Below are 19670 nucleotides of genomic sequence, written 5' to 3' on the forward strand. Positions count from 1 at the left end.
CTAAACATCCATAATACTATGTCTCATCTACAAGTTCATAGTACTTGTAAATGGGGGTTAGCTTTCTTGAAATCAAGTTTGCCCAAGACAGTTTCCTTCAATGTCATGGAAGACACAACAGGATATTATCAGAAGAAAAGGACTATAACACAAATGGTATCCAAATTGATAAGAAGCTATAGTATTAATCAAGAGTATCATAGATATTAAGGACATTATAGTAACAAATGTTGATGCAGAAAAGGTTTCTTGTGTTGCAAGTGACTCAAATATACTCGCTGGTATAGAAGACTCGAACAGGCCTACTGATATAGAAGACTTGTCTTATGTTGCAACAAGTGACTCGAACAAGCTCACTGGTATAGAAGACTTGTCCTGTGTTGCAAATGACATGTGTCAGGCTCATAGGTATAGAAGACTTGTCTTATGTTGCAAGTGACTCAAACATGCTTATTGATATAGAAGACTTGTCTTGTATTGAGAGTAATAAGATGGGATCACAAAGAAAAATACACACAAAGATCGATGGGATAAGCAATGCAATAACATGAATTGATGATATTAGTGACAATGATCATGATGTTACCACTCGAATGCAGGGCAAAGGGGGCAAAGAATCTGAGACTTGTCATGTTGTTCGTAATATTATTGCTAGCATGCAAGAGAATATTGATGGGAGAATCTTGAGTTACGAAGGAGAAAGAGTTCAACCACAAAATTCAAGAGACATTGGCAACAAATTGACATCAATGAACATGTCTACTAGATTGCCATTTCCAAGATATTATAAGGCATCAAATAATTCTCAAGCCCACACAGCATTTGATTATAGAGATGAAGATTCAAGGGAAATGGATTCGAGGTTTGATGGTCTTACAACTGGAAGATGCAAGACACTATTTACAAAAATAAAGTATGTGAGTGTGAAGAGGCGAAGAATCATGGCATCAATTCCAGAACCAAAGAGACATGTAATGTTATTCGAGGAGAATATGGAAAGGATGCTTATGCGAGTTTGTTGCAAGAGACTTTGCATTAGAACAGTTGGGAAAGATGATTATGCAGACATATGCCTTGGTATTTGGAGTAAGACAATGACTAATAGACATAACTATCTTCTTCAAGAGTTTTCATGCTTTCTTCATCAAGGCACTGATCAAGATTTGAGCAAAAGATTTGAGCACAAGAGACTGTAAACCTAGATTGAAACCCATGGAGACCCATTTGAAATCGAGGATATCAATGGTTAATTGGGCTATCACATGGCACATACTAGACCATCTAGGCAGAGGTGAAAGAAAAAGTGGTCATACAATTCATGGAAATACCTACAAGCTTAAATCCCATGGAAGCACTATAAATGCAACCGCAACATTAAAGCAAGCTCTTGAAGACCATGCATTACCATAGCCGCATCTTCAACAAACAATGCTAGATGGACGTGTCAAATGTCAACAACATCTTCCTTTGGGAATGACAAAGAAGGTCAACCTAGAAACCGTCAATAAAACTTTACAAGACAGAGACAGAGAGCATGATTTCACAATAAAAAATTTGGCATAGAGATTTTTGCCATGTCAGGACACCATCAAAGCAAAGGATGTCAAAATATAAGACATGTGATGAATTAAAAAATGCCATTGAACATAGTAAATGTGTGCAGCAACGAGGAAGATATATTAAATGGCAATCAATCCATTTATGTCACGTGCAGGATGCTCGAAAGTTGTATGCTTCTAGGAGAGAGGAAGCTATTTCACATGTCGATCATCCACGGTGCACGAGGTAAAAAAACACGCCCATTTGGTCTCTCTTGTGGCCAAGCTTCACGCATCCTCCTTGTGGTACGTAGATCCTCCCTTATGCCTACGAAATCTCATGTCCCATTCAAATGCTCCCAAATGGTAAATGCCACATTCTTGAAGATATGCATGGGATCAAGTAGGTGATTGATCTTGAGGTGGGACCAATATGGTAAATGATAAAAGATGGAGTATCTAAACAAAATAAAGTGTTAGCAGGCAATCTTTATTTCCAGCCAATATAGCACACAATAGTTACAAACCCTTACCGGCTCATGCCAAGTGGTGGAGGAGTCATGGTACCATCCCAAATTCTCATCCAATCTCCCGTGGTGAGTGATTGTGGGAGGACTTCATTCCAAGGGGCAACATATCTAGGATGATTAGGTGGGAGAAATCGATGGTGATTCTCATAGATGACCTTATTCAATGCCTCTGCCCATGAGGCAACTAGTGAAGGACCACAAACAGGACATGCATGGTAACCCAATGTAGTGAGACTTGAACAATAGAAGCAATTAAGAGTTGAAGGTGGGTTTAGGGTGACACATCCTTTGCCTATTCATAATTAGAAGTGCAATGCTTACCTAAACACTCGCCATAGCCTGGGAAGTCATGCATCATCCACATCAAGACTGCTTTGCAGTTGAAGTCTCATGACGAGGGAGGCCTACTCACATCATGCACCTCGATACCTCTCCAAAGTTTCTCTAGCTCATCAATCAATGGCTCCAAATAAACATCAGGGTTTTTGACTTTATGTTTCCCTAGAATTAGAAGGGACAGCATAACATGTTCTTTCTTAATAGCCATAGAGGATGGAAGATTATAATTCACCAATATCACTGGCCATACACTGTAAGAGGTGCTTTTGAGACCAAATGGGTTCACACCATCCATACCCAATCCAAGCCTCAAGCTCCCAGGTTCTTCCTTGAAGCTTGGCCATGTGTCTTTAATATGCTTCCACGCAGGAGAGTCCGCAGGAGTTCTCCACTTGCCATCAGTTGATCGATGGGAGGAATGCCATGACATGAGCTCTGCAATAGATTTGCACTTGAACATATGTTGGATGCGAGGGATCATGGGAAAATGTCGCAGAACCTTACGAGGCACGTCCAAAGTTTTGAGATCTGCTCTATATCTTGCCTCTCCACAAGTAGGACACTCTCTTGCATCCTTATGTAGTCCATGAAACAAAACGCAATCGTTGACACATGCATGGATGCGCTTGTAATCTAATCCTCCAAGAGAGGTCACATGTTGCCTTGCCATATCTCTTGAGGTCGGTAATTTATTCTCCCTTGGAAGCATTTTACACAATATCCTGCACGTGAAGACCATAAATGAGGAAAAGCATTCGAGTAATTGACCCACTAGCATAATTCACCATGTTTGCAAAATAGACTTTAAAGCTTACTTGAGTAATGCATTCAAACTTGCATTGCTCCATCCATAGATGGTTTGCAAGTTTAGTAACTCAAGGGAGGCACGTAGAACAGAGAATGTGCACCCCTCAAACAGTGGAGTCGATGTTGCAGTAAAAAGATAATCCTGCTCCATGCTATCATCCCTCCCTTGATGGACATATAAATCCCACACCATATCATCAAACACCTCCTCCTCCATGGCTTCATGAGGTAATGGTGGAGGGCTACTATCACCATCACTCCATGCATCCGTAACAGTCCGTCCTGAAGATCCCACCTCATATCGGGATCATAACTCAAACATATGAACACCCATAGGTATCTCAATCAACCTTAACTCTTTAACACTTACTATGTTTACAGTCGCATCCCATTCTCCATACTTTGAGATGTGATTGAGTGTAATCTTGCATGCACGATACATGTTTCCTCGACATCGATCACACATACATTTTATTTTTTGCTCCAACCACATTTCATGATGGTGGATACGGAGGGATTCATCCTCACTGGAGCTACTTGTTGAAGATGAAGACATCCTACAAACAAACAACCCAAAATTTGCTCTTCTTCAAATGTTTAATTTTAAACTCTGTGGCGCGTTTAAAGGCGCATCTAAAAGCATGTCTGTTTGTTCTGTGGTGCGCATCTAAAATCGCATCTACAACCACATATACACTATGTATTTAGACGTGCCTATAGACGCGCTATTAGATGTGCCTATAGACACGCATTTAAACCTGCTTTTAGCGCACTCGCTTTGCTTTTCTTCACATTACTTATACTTCGCGTGGCTTGCTTGCTTCGTTATTAGCTGATCCATAGTTTCGATGCTTAAGAGGAAGGCATCCACACTTGCTTCCAAGCTTACACTCAAGAGGAAGGCACCCACACTTACTTTCAAGCTTAAAGGAGAGGAGGGCGAACAAGGAGGAGAAGCTGCAACTTTGAAAAAGGAGAAGAACCTTCCATACCTCTATCCAAGGTAAGTCTTTTTACAGTTGATCTTTTTTGGAAGTTTACTCTCTTTGGATTTGTACTTTCTCGTATCCAAAAAATGCATGATATGGGTATCAATGTCACGTTTGTGTGTCGGGCGCAATGTCCTTTTCTACTTTTTAGAAAAGTCCATCTGTCGGAGCGCGTCTATAGATGCATCTCAGAGCGTGTCTAAAACTGCATCTACAAGCGTGTCTAAACGCACGTCTAGCCTATTTGTAGACACAGACAGCCGCGTCTATAGACACGCTCTTATATGCAAAAGTAGATGCGCTAATCAGATGCGTCTATAGATGCGCTCTGACAGTAACCCATTTCTCTCTTCCCTTCCCCTTTCTTCCCATCTCATCAGTAATAGATTTTTTTTCTTTTTACCAGTTCAACATGTGGCCAGGAAGCGCTTCCAGCTCACCTGATCCCCGGGATTCTATTTGGAGGGACTTATATAACCTTTTAGGGCACCCTCCTAGTCCTGCGGAGTTATATGGGTATATGACGGGTACTCTAAACACCCGCTAGGAGTCGGCACTACAGACTCCAAACCACCCCACACCAGCTGAGATCACCCCAGCGGAGTTAGCACAGCCCAGTCGGCTACATAGTGCAGGCCATCTCCCATGCCATCTTTTTCCCCTTCCCCCATGCCGTCTTATGCCCCTTCTGCCATGCCGTCTTATGCCCCTACCCCCATGCCATCAGGAGGTCCTTCTGTCTCACAGAGCCATCGACGTACTCCTATGCAGTCGAGACTCGGTTCTCCAGCTACGAGTGGTCAGTGTAGTCCCGTGCAGTCTCCAACTATGAGTGGCCAGTGTATGAGCTCGACACGACACGGTAGCAGGCGTAGTAGTAGGGAGAGCGGTGGGGGATGCATGGCATAGTGCTTTGGGAGGGGTGGCGGTGGAGACGATGATGATTCAGATGATTTAGACGTGCCTCCAGGTGATGGTATGATATTTTATGACATCACTCAGACAGGAGGCATCTTGATGGATGCGCGGGGGAAGGACATCATGGCCTTCATGCACTTTGTAATTGCTAACAATTATAGAGATTGCTTTATCCACTTCAAAGACTAGCCAAAGAGGTTGGCTGATGAGACTCTCGTTGTTGTTTGCTCTAGGTATCCTAACCCCCCCAATCGCTAGTTCACAGATAAATGGCCAAGTCAAAGATTGTTACGATACTTGGCAATAAAAGATCTTCGCATATAAGAGGCAGGCACTAGCGGAGCTTGCCAGGCTTGAGGGAGGTCAAGCACCAAGGGGCCCACCCCACACTGCTCACAAGCATGAGTGGAAAAAAGCAATGAAATCAGCGAGGGAGGACCCCAGTCTGTAGCACGTGGAGGCACAAAGGATCCAGATGGAGGAATATGGAAGCGCACATTTTGGAGCAGGGGGTGTTGAATCATGGGAGGCCCAATTTGTAAGTATCGATCTCAAATTATATTACTTATGTAGTTTATTAGGAGGTTGTTTCTTTGTACTAATCCCTCCGCAAATTGTGTCATCTTGCAGCTTGAGATCATGGGCAGATACCCTACTCCTATGGAGACAGCCTACCACTGCCACCATGGTAGAGGAGATACATGGAGGTACTTCTATGATGACGGGTTGATTACTGAGGAGTAGTATACCTAAGCTACTGGAGCAGCCCCCGAGGTATTTGAAAGTAATTAAATAATGCCAAAATTATAAGTAAAGATTTGATTTTTCATACATTGATATATGTTGTCCCTTGTTTACAGGCCCGTGCACAAGACGACGAGGAAGACGAGGAAGGAGGCATAGAAGGGAGCGTAGAAGGGAGCGTGGAAGGGAGCGAGGACTTAGAGAACATAGATTAGTTGTAGAAGTAGTGCTAGCTACTCTTTTTTGTACTTAAAGCCACTCGCTTGGCTTCGTGCCTCTTGTATATACACTCCTCTTATTTTTTGTACTTGAAGCCACATGACATGGCTTAGCTTCCTTATTTTTTGTACTTGAAGCCACATGACGTGGCTTAGCTTTGTGCTATATGTACATACAAGCACTTTTTGAGCTTTCAATTGTATTGCGTCTTGGAGTTGTAATGTTTTATTTGGAATTGAATTAAAATGCGGTTGGCTGTAAGAATTGAATTACACAATGTGGAAATGGGATTCTTGTAACTATATAGCATACACAACATACACAGCATTCTGTAAATTTTTTTTAAAAAATAATGAAGCGTGTCTATTAGTGCGTCTATAAATGCGTCTATATACGCGTCTCTCTGTGCGACAAGCATCTATTTTTGCATCTATAAACGTGTTTATAAGAGCGTCTATTTAAGCGTCTAAATGCACGTCTATACGCACATGTGTCTGCTATATAGACGCGCTGGTAGACACGGGTCTCCAAACGCAAAAATAGACGTGCAAATAGACACACCCGTAAGTTTTCTATTTAGTTCAGTAAATGCGTCTGTGTGCGCATCTATGGGTGCTTTGTCTTGTTGTGAAATAGGTGTATATCTCAAAAAGAGATCTCCATATCGAGCATCGAGAAGGCTAGGGTGGAATCCATCGAAGCCGTATGCTTGCTTGAGAAGAACTTTCCCTCGAGCATTATGACAACTCAAGTCCACTTACTTGTGCACATAGTTGATGAGGTGGCGATAGCAGGTACCGTTCATAGTCGATGGATGTTTCTTCTCGAGCGGTTTATGAAAACTTTAAAGGGATTTGTAAGACAAAGAGCAAGACCAGAAGCAAGCATGGCAGAGGGATGGCTTGTGCAAGAGTCATTAGTATATATCACAGAGTTTCTTACATCCACGGATCTCGATATGCCGCAAACTTGGCATAACAAGGATGATGATCGCATTGTTGGCGAGGTTCCCCAAGGAAAAGGGATTGAAAGAAAGATGAGCGAAGAGCAAATGCAGAAATTCAATAAGTTTTGTATCCTCAATAGCCCTGAGATGCAGAAGTGGATTGAGAGATATGAAGTGTCCAAAGCAGAAAGAATAAATGCAAGGACGAGATTCAGAGTAATGTACAGGCGATCACAACCATATCCACAGGATCTGGCTCTTCTCCCTACTCATATGTCACTTGATTGGCTACAACTGGCTACATGTAAAGCCAAACGTGATGGAGAGACAATAAACGAGTGCGAGCGAGAGTTATCATCTGGATGTATGGTGCATGTAAGTTTCTTACCTCTTGACATAATTAAGTAGTTATTTGTGGCAATATACGCTATAAAATAGATGCATCTTCATTCTTTTAATGATGCTCTTTTACAGTACAAAAAGTATAGTGCATTATGGTCATATGGATGACATTTTCACATGGAATGCATCGATTCAAAGAGAGTCAAGTATAATTGTGGAGTCATGGCTAACACACAGGATAGCCGAGCAAGTGCTTCAGATACCAATCTTCTCTCCTCAGAGTTGGATTATTGTGGAACCATACTCGACATCTATGAAGTTGATTTTAGATGATTTAGTATTTTCATTCTTGATGTAAAATGGTTTTGAACTATTTACAACGGTCCCCATGCGACAGTGAGAAAAGATAGTAGCAGTTTCTTTGCAATAGACTCCATCAAACATTGGACCGATGAAAGTGATACTTTTGTTCTTCCCGAGCACTATGAGCAGGCGCATACTAATGATTTAATTAATCGAAGCTTTCGTTTTTAAAGATCCATTGATACATGTACTTGAGCATAATTTCATATATATAATTGACGACATTTGGCACCCATCTTCAATATAGGTGGTTTTTCATCCGGATCATTCTGATCCAAGATGGTGGTATGTGATCCAAGTTGCACCAAAAAGTAAGCAAATTTTTGAAGATAGAGATGTGGATATGGAGATGCCACTACCAATGCCGGATCCAATTGATGAATCTAGTGAAGAAGATGTAGATCACCATATGAGCCAAGAGGAAGATGCGCATAATGACATTGCACGGGAGGAAGATGGAGATCACGATATTGAGGAAGAAGACAATGATCATTAAGAATCACCACACTTTATTGAAGAAGATGATCAAATACTTTTAGGTGAATGTACGATGCTAGAGTACGATAATGATATAGGAGATCAACTCGGTATAGAGTTAGAGATAGACTTGTTTGGCGCCTTAGACTTGGCTCAAGATGAAACAATTGATGTAAATGCTCTTAATTATTTTTATCATCTTAAACTTGGACATGAATATATGAGCTTCAAAGGCTTGATGTACATGCTCTCATTTTTTTATTCTCTATGAGATCAAACATGTATGAAAATTAAAAAAAAATTTTCATTGGAAAAAACTAACTTTTAAGTCCTATATGGAAAGAAAAACCTCTCTGGAAAACGTCGCTATAAAATAGTACAGTGTCGTTATATAGTGATACTTAAAAGTCGCTATATAGCGACGTTTATAAAGGTCGCTATATAGCGACTTTTGGCAAGCGTCGCTATATAGCGACGCTTTACAAAACCCACTTTTCATACCAATGATTAACGCTAAGCGGGTGCTAAACATCGGTACATAAACGTCGCAATAGGATCCGTATGTAGTAGTGCATCTCTTCGATCCAATGCATATCTTCAAGAATGTGGGGGCTACTATTTGGGCACACTTGGTTGGTGTGACAAAGACTCGAGAGGACTACAAGAAGACTTGCAAGCTATGGATAGGATGCCTCATTTGTAGCTCCAAGTGCATAGTCATAAAGTTGTCCTCCCAAAAGTAGCATAGATCATGTGTAAGAGAGAGGAGGTAGTGGTGAAGTTGGACATTGCCTCTTTCCAACACTGGCGGGGTACATGCATTGCTTGAAAGGAGCATTTTCAAAGGGCAATAAGCTTAGTGGGCTCAAGTCCCAGGATTGGCACAAGGTCTTACAGGTATTCTAAGCTATAGGATTAGTGTACCGATAATCGTGATGCATTATATTAGTGTAATTATGATTATGTTATATTATTGACATGACTTCTTTGTTGCTTGGATAGTTCATCCTCCCAATTATAGTGAAAGGGTGCTTACAAGAAGATGTTAGAAATTCTATATTCAAGATCAATGGTATTGTAAGGTATACTTACTATCAACTTGCATTGATTACATTTTCTTCTCGGGGGGGTCACTATGTATAAACCCTCTATATCATGTGCGTTCAAGGCCTATATTTAAAGTCCCTTATCTGTAAAAAATTTCATTAATAAAATGTACCCCTTTTCTAAACAAATCTGTAAATTTTTTCCAAAACTATTTTAAATACTCCCTTATGTATATTTATTTCTGTAAATTTTAGAAATAAAAAAAATCCTTCTATTGAACTCACGTGATAGGGTTACATATGATGAGTGACCCCCCCGAGATTTTCTTCAATCTAAGTTGAATAATCTATAGAAAGATTATGAATCTTACATGGACACATGAAATAGTTGGATATCTCAAAAAGAGCTCTCCATATCGAGCATTGAGAAGGCTAGGGTGAACTCCATCGAAGCCGTGTGCTTGCTTGAGGAGCACTTTCCCTCAAGCAGAATGACAACTCAAGTACATTTGCTTGTGCACATAGTTGACAAGGTGGCCATTACAGGTACCATTCATAATCAATGGATGTATTTTCTCGAAAGGTTTATGAAAACTTTGAAGGGATTTGTAAGGCAGAGAGCAAGACCAGAAGAAAGCATGACATAGGGATGGTTTGTGCAAGAGTCATTAGTATATATCACAGAGTTTCTTGCATCCATGGATCCTGATATGCCACAAGCTTGGCATAATAAGGATGATGATCGCATTATTGGTGAGGTTCCCCAAGGAAAAGGGATTGAGAGAAAGATGAGTGAAGAGAAAATGGAGAAATTCAATAAGTTTTGTATCCTCAATAGCAAGGAGATGCAGAAGTGGATTGAGAGATATGAAGCAGGCAAGCAAAGGTGAGTGCAACCATATCCATGGGAACTTTCCCTTCTCCCCAAAGACACGTCACTTCATTGGCTACAAATGGCTCTACATAAAGGGCTCTACGTAAAGCCGGCCACGATGAGAGACAATAAAAGAGCACGAGTGAGAGCTTTCATTTAGATGTATGATGCATGTAAGTTTCTTATCTCTTGATGTATACACTATAAAATATATGCATCCTCATTGTTTCAATGATAATTTTTTGCAGTACAAAATATACAGTGCATTATGGTCATATGGATGACATTTTCACGTGGAACGCATTGATTCAAAGAGAGTAAGATATGATTGTGGAGTCATGGCTAACTTCACACAAGATAGCCGAGCAAGTGCTTTGGATACCAATCTTCTCTCCTCACAGTTGGATTATTGTGGTACCATATGCAAAATCTATGAAATTGATTTTAGACGATTTAGTAATCTCACTCTTGATGTAAAATGGTTTAGAACTATTTACAACAGTCCCCATGCTATAGTGAGGAAAGACAATAGTGGTTTCTTTGTGGTAGACTCCACCAAAATCTGGACTGTAAACTTTGGACTGATGAAAGTGATACTTTTGTTCTTCCCAAGCATTGTGAGCAGGTGCGTACTAATGATTTAATTAATTGAATGCTTTCATTTTTAAAGATCAATTGGTACATGTTCATATCTACTAAAGCATAAATTCATATAATTGATGGCATTTGAAACCCATCTTTAATAGAGGTGGTTTTTCATTTGGATCGTTCTGATCCAAGATGGTGGTACGTGATCCAAGTTGCACCACGAAGTAAACAGATTTTTGAAGACAGAGATGTGGATATGGAGATGTCACTACCAATGTCGGATCGACCAATTGATCCAGATGGATCTTGTGAAGTAGATGAATATCACAATATGAGCCAAGAAGAAGATGCACATAATAGGAGGAAGATGGAGATCATGATATCGAGGAATTAGAAGATGACGATCAAGAATCACCCGACTTTATTGGAGAAGGGAAATTACAAGATCAAGTCTTAGGTGAACGTACGATGCCAAAGTATGATAATGATATAGGAGATCAACTCCGCATAGAGTTGGAGATAGACTTGTTTGGTGCATAGGACTTGGCTCAGGATGAAGCCATTGATGTAAATGCTCTTGATTGATTTTTTTCATCTCAAACTTGGACATGAATATATAAGCTTTTTTATCTCAAACTTAATATACATGCTCTTGTATTTTATTCTTTCAAAGGATCAAATATGTATGAAGAGGAAAAAAATTTACCATGGAAAAGCACTCTTTGTTAAAGGTCAGTATAGGGAAAATACTCTCTGTTAAAGGTTGGTATAGGAAAGCTTCACAAAGTTGGTATATACCGACCTTTACACTTCACAACAAGACAAAGCACCCATAGACGTGTGCACAGACGCATTTCATAAACTAAATTAAAAACTTACAGGCGCGTCTATTTGCACGTCTATTTTCGCGTCTGGAGACCCACGTCTAATTGTGCGTCTATATATCAGACACACGTGTGTATAGACGCACAGTTAGATGCATAAATAGATGCGTTTATAAACACGTTTATAGATGCATATATAGACGCAAGTCGAACAGACAAACACGAATATAAGCGCGTTTTTAAATGCACTGATAGACGCGCTTTTAAAAAAAAAATAAATTTTACAGAATATTGTGTATGTTGTGTATGCTATATAGTTACAAGAATCCCATATCCACATTGTGTACTTCAATTCTTACAGTCAACCGCATTTTAATTACAATTCCAAATAAAACATTACAACTCCAAAACGCAATAAAATTGAAAGCTCAAAAAGTGCTTGTATATACATATAGCACGAAGCTAATCCACGTCATGTGGCTTCAAGTAAAAAAAATAAGGAAGTTAAGCCACGTCATGTGGCTTCAAGTACAAAAAATAAGAGGAGTCTATATACAAGAGGCACGAAGCCAAGCCAGTGGCTTTAAGTACAAAAAAGAGTAGCTAGCACTACTTCTACGACTAATCCTCGCTGCCTTCTGCGCTCCCTTCTGCGCCTCCTTCCTCGTCTTCCTCGTCGTCTTGTGCATGGGCCTGTGAACAAGGGACAACATATATCAATGTATGAAAAATCAAATCTTTACTTATAATTTTGGCATTATTTAATTACTTTCAAATACCTGGGGGGCCGCTCCAGTAGCTCGGGTATACTGCTCCTCAGTAATCAACCCGTCATCATAGAAGTGCCTCCATGTATCTCCTCTGCGATGGTGGCGGTGGTAGGCTATCTCCACTAGAGTAGGGTATCTGCCCACGATCTCAAGCTGCATGATCGCGACACACTTTGCGGAGGGATTAGTACAAAGAAACAACCAACTTCCTAATAAACTACATAAGCAATATAATTTGAGATCGATACTTATAAATTGGGCCTCCCATGATTCAACACCCCCTGCTCCAAAATGCGCGCTTCCATATTCCTCTATCTGGATCCTCCGTGCCTCCACGTGCTACAGACTGGGGTCCTCCCTCGCTGACTTCATTGCCTTCTTCCACTCACGCTTGTGAGTGGTGTGGGGCGGGCCCCTTGGTGGTTCTGGCAAGCTCCGCTAGTGCCTGCCTCTTAAGCGAAGATCTTTTATTGCTAAGTATCGTAACAATATTTGACTTCCCTGATTTATCTGTGAACTGGCGATTGGGGGGGTTAGGATATCTAGAGCGAACAGTAGCAAGGGTCTCATTAGCCAACCTCTTTGGGTGGTCTTTGTAGTGGATAAAGCAATCTCTGTAATTGTTAGCAATTACAGAGCGCATGAAGGCCATGATGTCCTTCCCCCACGCATCCATCAAGATGCCTCCTGTTTGAGTGATGTCATAATAAATCGTACCATCACCCAGAGGCACGTCTAAATCATCTCAATCATCCTCCTCCTCACCACCACATGGCCCAAAGCACTGTGCCATGCATCCCCCACCGTTCTCCCTGCTACTACGCCTGCTACCCTGTCGTGTCGAGCTCGTACACTGGCCACTCGTAGCTGAGGACTGCACGGGACTATGCTGACCACTCGTAGCTGGAGAACCGAGTCTTGACAACACAGGAGTACGTCGACGGCTCACCGAGACAGAAGGACCTCCTGAGGGCATGGGGGAAGGGGCATAAGACGGGATGGCAGAAGGGACATAGGATGGCATGGGGGAAGGGGCATAAGACGGTACGGTGGAAGGGGCATAAGACGGCTGTGCTGACTCCGCTGGGGTGATCTTAGGTGGTGTAGGGTGGCTGGGAGTCTGTAGTGCCGACTCCTGGGGAGTGTTCAGAGTACCCGTCATATACCCGTATAACTCCGTAGGACTAAGAGGGTGCCCTAAAAGGTTATATAAGTCCTTCCAAATAGATTCCCGGGGATCAGGTGAGCTAGAAGCGCTTCCTGGCCACATGTTGAACTAGAAAAAAGGAAAACAATCTATTACTGATGAGCTAAGAAGAAAGGGGAAGAAAAGATTGGCTTACTGTCAGAGCGCGTCTATAGATGCGCTTGATTTGTGCATCTATAGACGCATCTAACAGAGCGTCTAACTACTCGTCTAACATAGCATCTAATAGGGCATCTAACAGAGCGTCTAACAGAGCGTCTAACAGAGTGTCTATAGATGCATCTGTCTGTGTCTGCAACAAGCCAGACGCGCGGTTAGATGCGCCTGTAGACGCGCTTTTAGATGCACCCTGAGACGCACCTATAGGCACGCTTTGACAGACGAGATTTCTAAAAAGTAGAAAAGGACATTGCGCCCGACACAAAAACGTGACACTGATACCCAGATCATGTGCTTCTTGGATATGAGAAAGTACAAAACTGGAGAGAGCAAACTTCCAAACAAGATCAACTGCAAAAAGACTTACTTGGATAGAGGTATGGAAGGTTCTTCTTTCTTTTTCAAAGTTGCTTCTTCTCCTTGTTCGTCCTCCTCTCCTTTAAGCTTAGAAGTAAGTGTGGGTGCAGGTGTTTGAAGGGAGCCTTTACAAAGAGCAAGAAAAGAGGTGTAGAGCAATTATATGGCTTGAAATCTCATGATTGGCACAAGATGCTCCAAGTAAGTATTTTATATGCATAATATCTTTTTCCTTTCAAATTTGTGAGTGAATAGCTATAAGCAACTAATCAACCACCTCCTCGCAGGTTCAGTTCATGCTACCTACTAGCATTTCACGTAGTGCATTGAAGGACGTGAAAGATTGTATTTACAAGATGGGCGAGCTTGTGAGGTATGTGAGCTCAAAGGAAATAGATCCCACCACGCTTGAGAATGCTCGAGTTATGTCAGTGGAGGCGGTTTGTTTAGTGGAGGAGACATTTCCACGTTCTATTCTCACAAGCCAACTACATCTCATACTACATTTGGTGGATGAGATTGCTATATGCGGTACTATACATGCACGATGGTTGTTCTTCCTCGAGTGCTTCATGAAGACCTTGAAGGGCTTCGTGAGACAAAATGCAAGACCCGAAGGTAGCATGGCCGAGGGTTGGTTGGTACAAGAGTCACTTGTATATATTTCTGAGTTTCTTGTTGATGTGGATAGCTCTCTCCCACGAATATGGAGAGATGATGAAGACCTAAGGATGACCTCTATTGTGCCTCAAGGGAAAGGACGCAACAAAGTAATAGACACAGAGTTGCATAATAGTATCAACCTCTTTTGCGTGCTTAATAGTGATGTGATGAAAAGATGGGTGACAAGATACGAGGATGCAAAGGCAAGAAAACAAGAAGAAATATGTAACTTTGTGTAAATTCATATTGATGAGTTTGTTTGTATGATTGGTTGTAAGCAGGTTTCATTGTTTATACTCTATCATGTACATTTTGAGGTCCTCATTATTCAGCACAAGGGCACGTATTTGGCATTCCACAAAGTACATCTAAAACTCTTGCAAGATTTGTAGCATTTTTAGTCTTGTTTGATTGTTAGTAGCTTGTTGGTCAACAAGTGGTGTCTCCAGCAGATTTTCTCGGATGAATGTGACTTTATGTAAATTCATATTGATGAGTTGGTCTGTATGATTGGTTATAAGCATATTTTGTTGTTTGTACTCTGTCACGTACATTTTGAGGTCCTCATTATTTAGCACAAGGCCATGTATTTGGCATTCCACAAAGTATAATTTTGTAGGGTTATTTTCGGATATGAGGCCATCGCCCTCATTTCAGAAGCTCATTTTTTGCATAAGCACATTGTAGAAGAACCCTTCGAGCTAATGACTGGGGTGGTATCTTGCAAATCACATGACCCTATTGTTCTTTAACACATGATTACCAAAGGCATCTTTCTTCAAGAATGGGCACACTTTTCAATGTCGACACCAATAATATATAAGTGTCCATAATCTTGATGAAAAGTTGTTACCTAAGGAGATAGTCCTAAGATAGTAGACCATCCTCACTCTTAACACACCAAGGCAAATAGCCCCTAAATTCATACATAGGAACCAAGGCAGATACTATTGACTCTAGGATAGAGAATTGCTGAAGAGGCCTCAAAGAGATGCTAAGGTAGCGAAGTCTGGTGATCCCTCCACTCTGATAAGGTTTGCAGCAATGACAAGATCTACAAAAGCCCTCTGAAGCTGTTGCATAGGAAAAGGAAGTTTTGAGGTTCATATAAGCATCTAATTCTCAACAACCAAAGTATAACCTTGATGGGTCATCTCTGCAGTTCCTCACTACAGCATCCAAGCCCAACCAATTAGCCGATTCACAAAAGTCTGGGGGGTTCCAAACAAGGAAGCTACTGTTGTTGGAGCTCCAAGAGACGCCAAGTTTTTCATATGGCTCATCGAATAGCATGACGCTTGTTTCATCAAAGGAATTCAAAGCTATATGAATTTGTGAACTAAAGATCCAAGAAACGATTTATAGCTGAGGTGATGATCATTGCTCTGGGTATGCAAAACTCTCTTATAAGTTTTTCATATGGCTCATCGAATAGCATGACGCTTGTTTCATCAAAGGAATTCAAAGCTATATGAATTTGTGAACTAAAGATCCAAGAAACGATTTAGAGCTGAGGTGATGATCATTGCTCTGGGTATGCAAAACTCTCTTATAGCAGTAAGGGATTGATTGGCTCATGGATGATCTGTTGAACACACTCCAATCCCTGAGCTCTAGATACTTTATGGACATTGTGTGCTAAATCACACTAGCTATTCTTAGTGAGTACGCTTAAAGGGAGGATCAAGCCGATATGGTCAGCCAATGACTTTGGATGTCTCCATTTTAAACTTGACTAGAAAACACTTTAATTAGCTGATAAGATGCACGAGGGAATTGTGTCAAATCAAGTCACCTCTCTATGCCACCATAGCATACCTAGATAAGAGGAAGCTGATGCTCTCCTACTTACTTTTTATCGTCTTTGCACTCTCCTCCTGTGAGTATCCTCGTTTGATTAGATATCTCTGGTGTCTCTTATTGTTTTTACATACTTTTTTTTTTGAAACCAGACCATAGAAAGAGATTACAAAAAAGTTCTATCGTTCATGTAATTCCAGTGGTTTGGCTATTGTGTGTCTTGCACATGCACCGTTTGAGGTTCCTACCATTGCTTGATTCTTGGTAGAGAGTATACATCACAAGCAAAAGAAGGAGTTCTCAATTTCATCAGGCCTTAGGTCCTACCAGTTGACGTGCAGGTCCCTGATTTCCTTGCTAAATTAGCATGGGCAGCATACAACATTGGGAGCTTTTCTCAAGTGTGTTCTAGCGTTTGGATGAACAAAAGCATCTGGGGCTACATTTAGTTTTGTGAATAGCTATACCTACACCATCTAGCTTGGTGTGTTGTCTAATGTTGGATGGTCGCTACTTGCAAATGGTGGTTTCTAGCTCACATGACTTGCATGGAAGAGTCGCATTGTAAACATGTGGCAAAAATGCAACAAAAGAAAACATAGTTTCACTTAGAAATTTGCAAAGTATTTTAGGCAATAACCTTTGGTTATGGTGAATAATATAATGGGATGGATTTTGAAGAAACCCACATGTAAAGTAGATTTCTCTATGAAAATATCCTTATGATTCTTGTTGCAACTTTTACTTAATAGGAGGTGTTCATGAAAGGGTTTCTTCAAAGAAACCTCATCCATTCAAGGTAGTTTCACCACCTAAACACCTTTGAAATAGGCCTTCCAAGGTAGTTTCACTGGCAAAATTACCTTAGACAACACTTTTAAAAGTGACATAACTTTCGCATCCAAAGTCCAAATATAGTCATTTATGAGTCACTCAAATTGATTAAAAAATGCGATTTGAGCATGCCATGGGTTTAATGAGTTTACTTTAAACTTAAAGTAACTACAAATAGTAGTTGAAATCAGTTTTTATTTTAACTTTAATTAAATGGGTTTAATGAGTTTACTTTAGCATAAGGATGAGGTGGGAATAGGTCCTTAGTATCCCATGATTGGTATAACAATTATCAATGTATGCTCCCATTGTCTGCATTGGTTTTCGGATCGAGCATCATGTTCTTGCATGATATATGCGACTAAATGAAGATTAAGAAATAGATTATGAGGTGGAAATTGAATTTTATGCCACCTTGATTGAAGGGTCAAGTAGACTCACAAACTAAAGATTCCAATATATAATTGTGTACAACCTGAGTTTTACGACTTGAATTTTAGTAGCTTCCCATCACTTTCGTATTTGTATGCCTTTCCTAGGAGTGAACGAATTTAATTCGCAAGCAAGATAAGTGACATAGGTTTCTTAATAAAGTTTGAGGGAGGAAAAACTATGAAATCACTTATAGGCATGTAGACTTTGAGTGAGCATAAGGTTAAATACCACTCTTTGGATACCAAACTCAAGGGGAGCTGATGTAATGATAAGCAAACTATACTCTATTTCTGCACCAAAGTCCATCTATAAGCTGACATGTAGCATTGCGGAACTTGAAGAGCATGTCTTTAGAATACTTGCTCAACACAAATAGTTCAGAAACATGCAATCAAGCAGAGGCTGAATTCATGCAGCAGCAGGCAGGCATCGAGTGGTAACCTTCGATCTCAACTGGTCCTTTTGAAGATATGTAAGGGTCTCTCTCAAATTAAATTGATGTGCGTGGACTCTAAAGCGGTCTTGACGAATATGGACTGTCAGTTAACTACCCCATGCAGCAGAAACTGCAATTCATAATAGCAGTTCACAGCACACTTGGCCAATGGCCCGATGGCACACAGTAAAATGGTAATTAAATAAAACAACTACGCCATTTCAATTCGTAGGAATGGATTCGTTACTACGACCTTCCCCTACGAGGGCAAGCCAAAAAGGAGAGGCAATCCTCTACTTACACTCCTCTGAATCTTCTCCGTTGGCGAGCCCATTAAAAGCAATTAGAACTTTAAGTATATGGCATGGCTTGGGGGCTACCAAAGCCAGTACCACAGCCCTTTCCGTGTGTGGAAACAGCAGCCTGCGGCTCAGCGGGTACACCCTTGCCTGTTCAGCTTTTTGCTTCCTCGATCGCCCTTCTGTTTGAACAAACAAGTCCTGCACCCTCTTCAATAGCACCTGTGGCATCCCCGGGAAGCTTCTTCTGCTCACCGTTGGACGTCCCCGATCGGCTGTGTCTTTGATCACTACCGGCATTCCCGCACGGCGTGATTCCACAGCGAGCACTTGATCACCTTCCTCTACGTTAAAATTGCACGAGTGGATGCCCACAATTTCTCCGGCCATGTTTGTCACTATACCGCCTGTGATGGAGATCCCAAACGAGGCTATCAGGCCATAGGAGGAGTGGGGAGGTAGGGAGAGCACACCTTCGATCATCACAGGTGATTTGGCACGGTGTATGTAAGGCAGATCCGGATACTTGAAGCAGAAAACAGAATCACCTTGATTTAGGTCTTCGACGTCGCTGCAGAAGTGGACGCAGCGGGTCCGGAGGTTCCTAACTGGCTTGACGATGCAAACCTCGCAACCCTGCTTGAAGATTAACGCAACTTCAGCCAAAAACGTGAGTGAGTCCCAATCGCTGTACCTGGGATAATCAACCAAGATGCTGCCGGGGGAGTTGGCCTTGGATATGACGGAGGCTGGAACAAGGGACTCTCCCGATTGACCGACGAGACAGGCAAAGCCGATGTTAATAGCGCGCGACATGCAGGTCGATTCGGAGGTGGAAGACGACTGGCGGAGGACAAGAGGATTTGGAACGAAGTAGATGCTGCCCACAAGGCGAGAAACGCGGTTGAAGAGTTCTGCGCTCCGTGATCCGTCCATGGTTCGTCAACCATAAAGCAGGCAGCTGGTGGGAAAGCACGTGAGGAGTCTCCTCCTGCTCTGCTTTAAGCGGCCGCCTTGTCACCCCAAATAGGGCACCCAAAACAACGCAAAAGCGGAGTCTCCTGTCGCTCTATTTTCAAATAGAGCATCTAAAAAGAGTGTAGACAAAACGTAGCAAAAATGCCAGTCCAGCAGCTATAGAGCCTATGTTCAAAAACGAAAGGAGG

General features: G+C 41.5%; 1 protein-coding gene across 1 annotated transcript; it reads right to left on the reverse strand.

Moving 5' to 3' along the window:
- Positions 1-18498: 18498 nt before the first annotated feature.
- On the reverse strand, positions 18499-19440 carry LOC147895663 (uncharacterized). The gene has a single exon (XM_087382805.1). The coding sequence runs from the start codon at positions 19438-19440 to the stop codon at positions 18499-18501; it is 942 nt and encodes a 313-aa protein (XP_087238931.1).
- Between the last annotated feature and the right edge of the window lie 230 nt (positions 19441-19670).

The sequence above is a fragment of the Dipteris shenzhenensis genome, chromosome 12 (genome assembly GCF_047967505.1).
Source record: "Dipteris shenzhenensis isolate YYH24624 ecotype China chromosome 12, Dip_SZ_1.0, whole genome shotgun sequence".
In the NCBI taxonomy this organism is placed as follows: Eukaryota; Viridiplantae; Streptophyta; class Polypodiopsida; order Gleicheniales; family Dipteridaceae; genus Dipteris; species Dipteris shenzhenensis.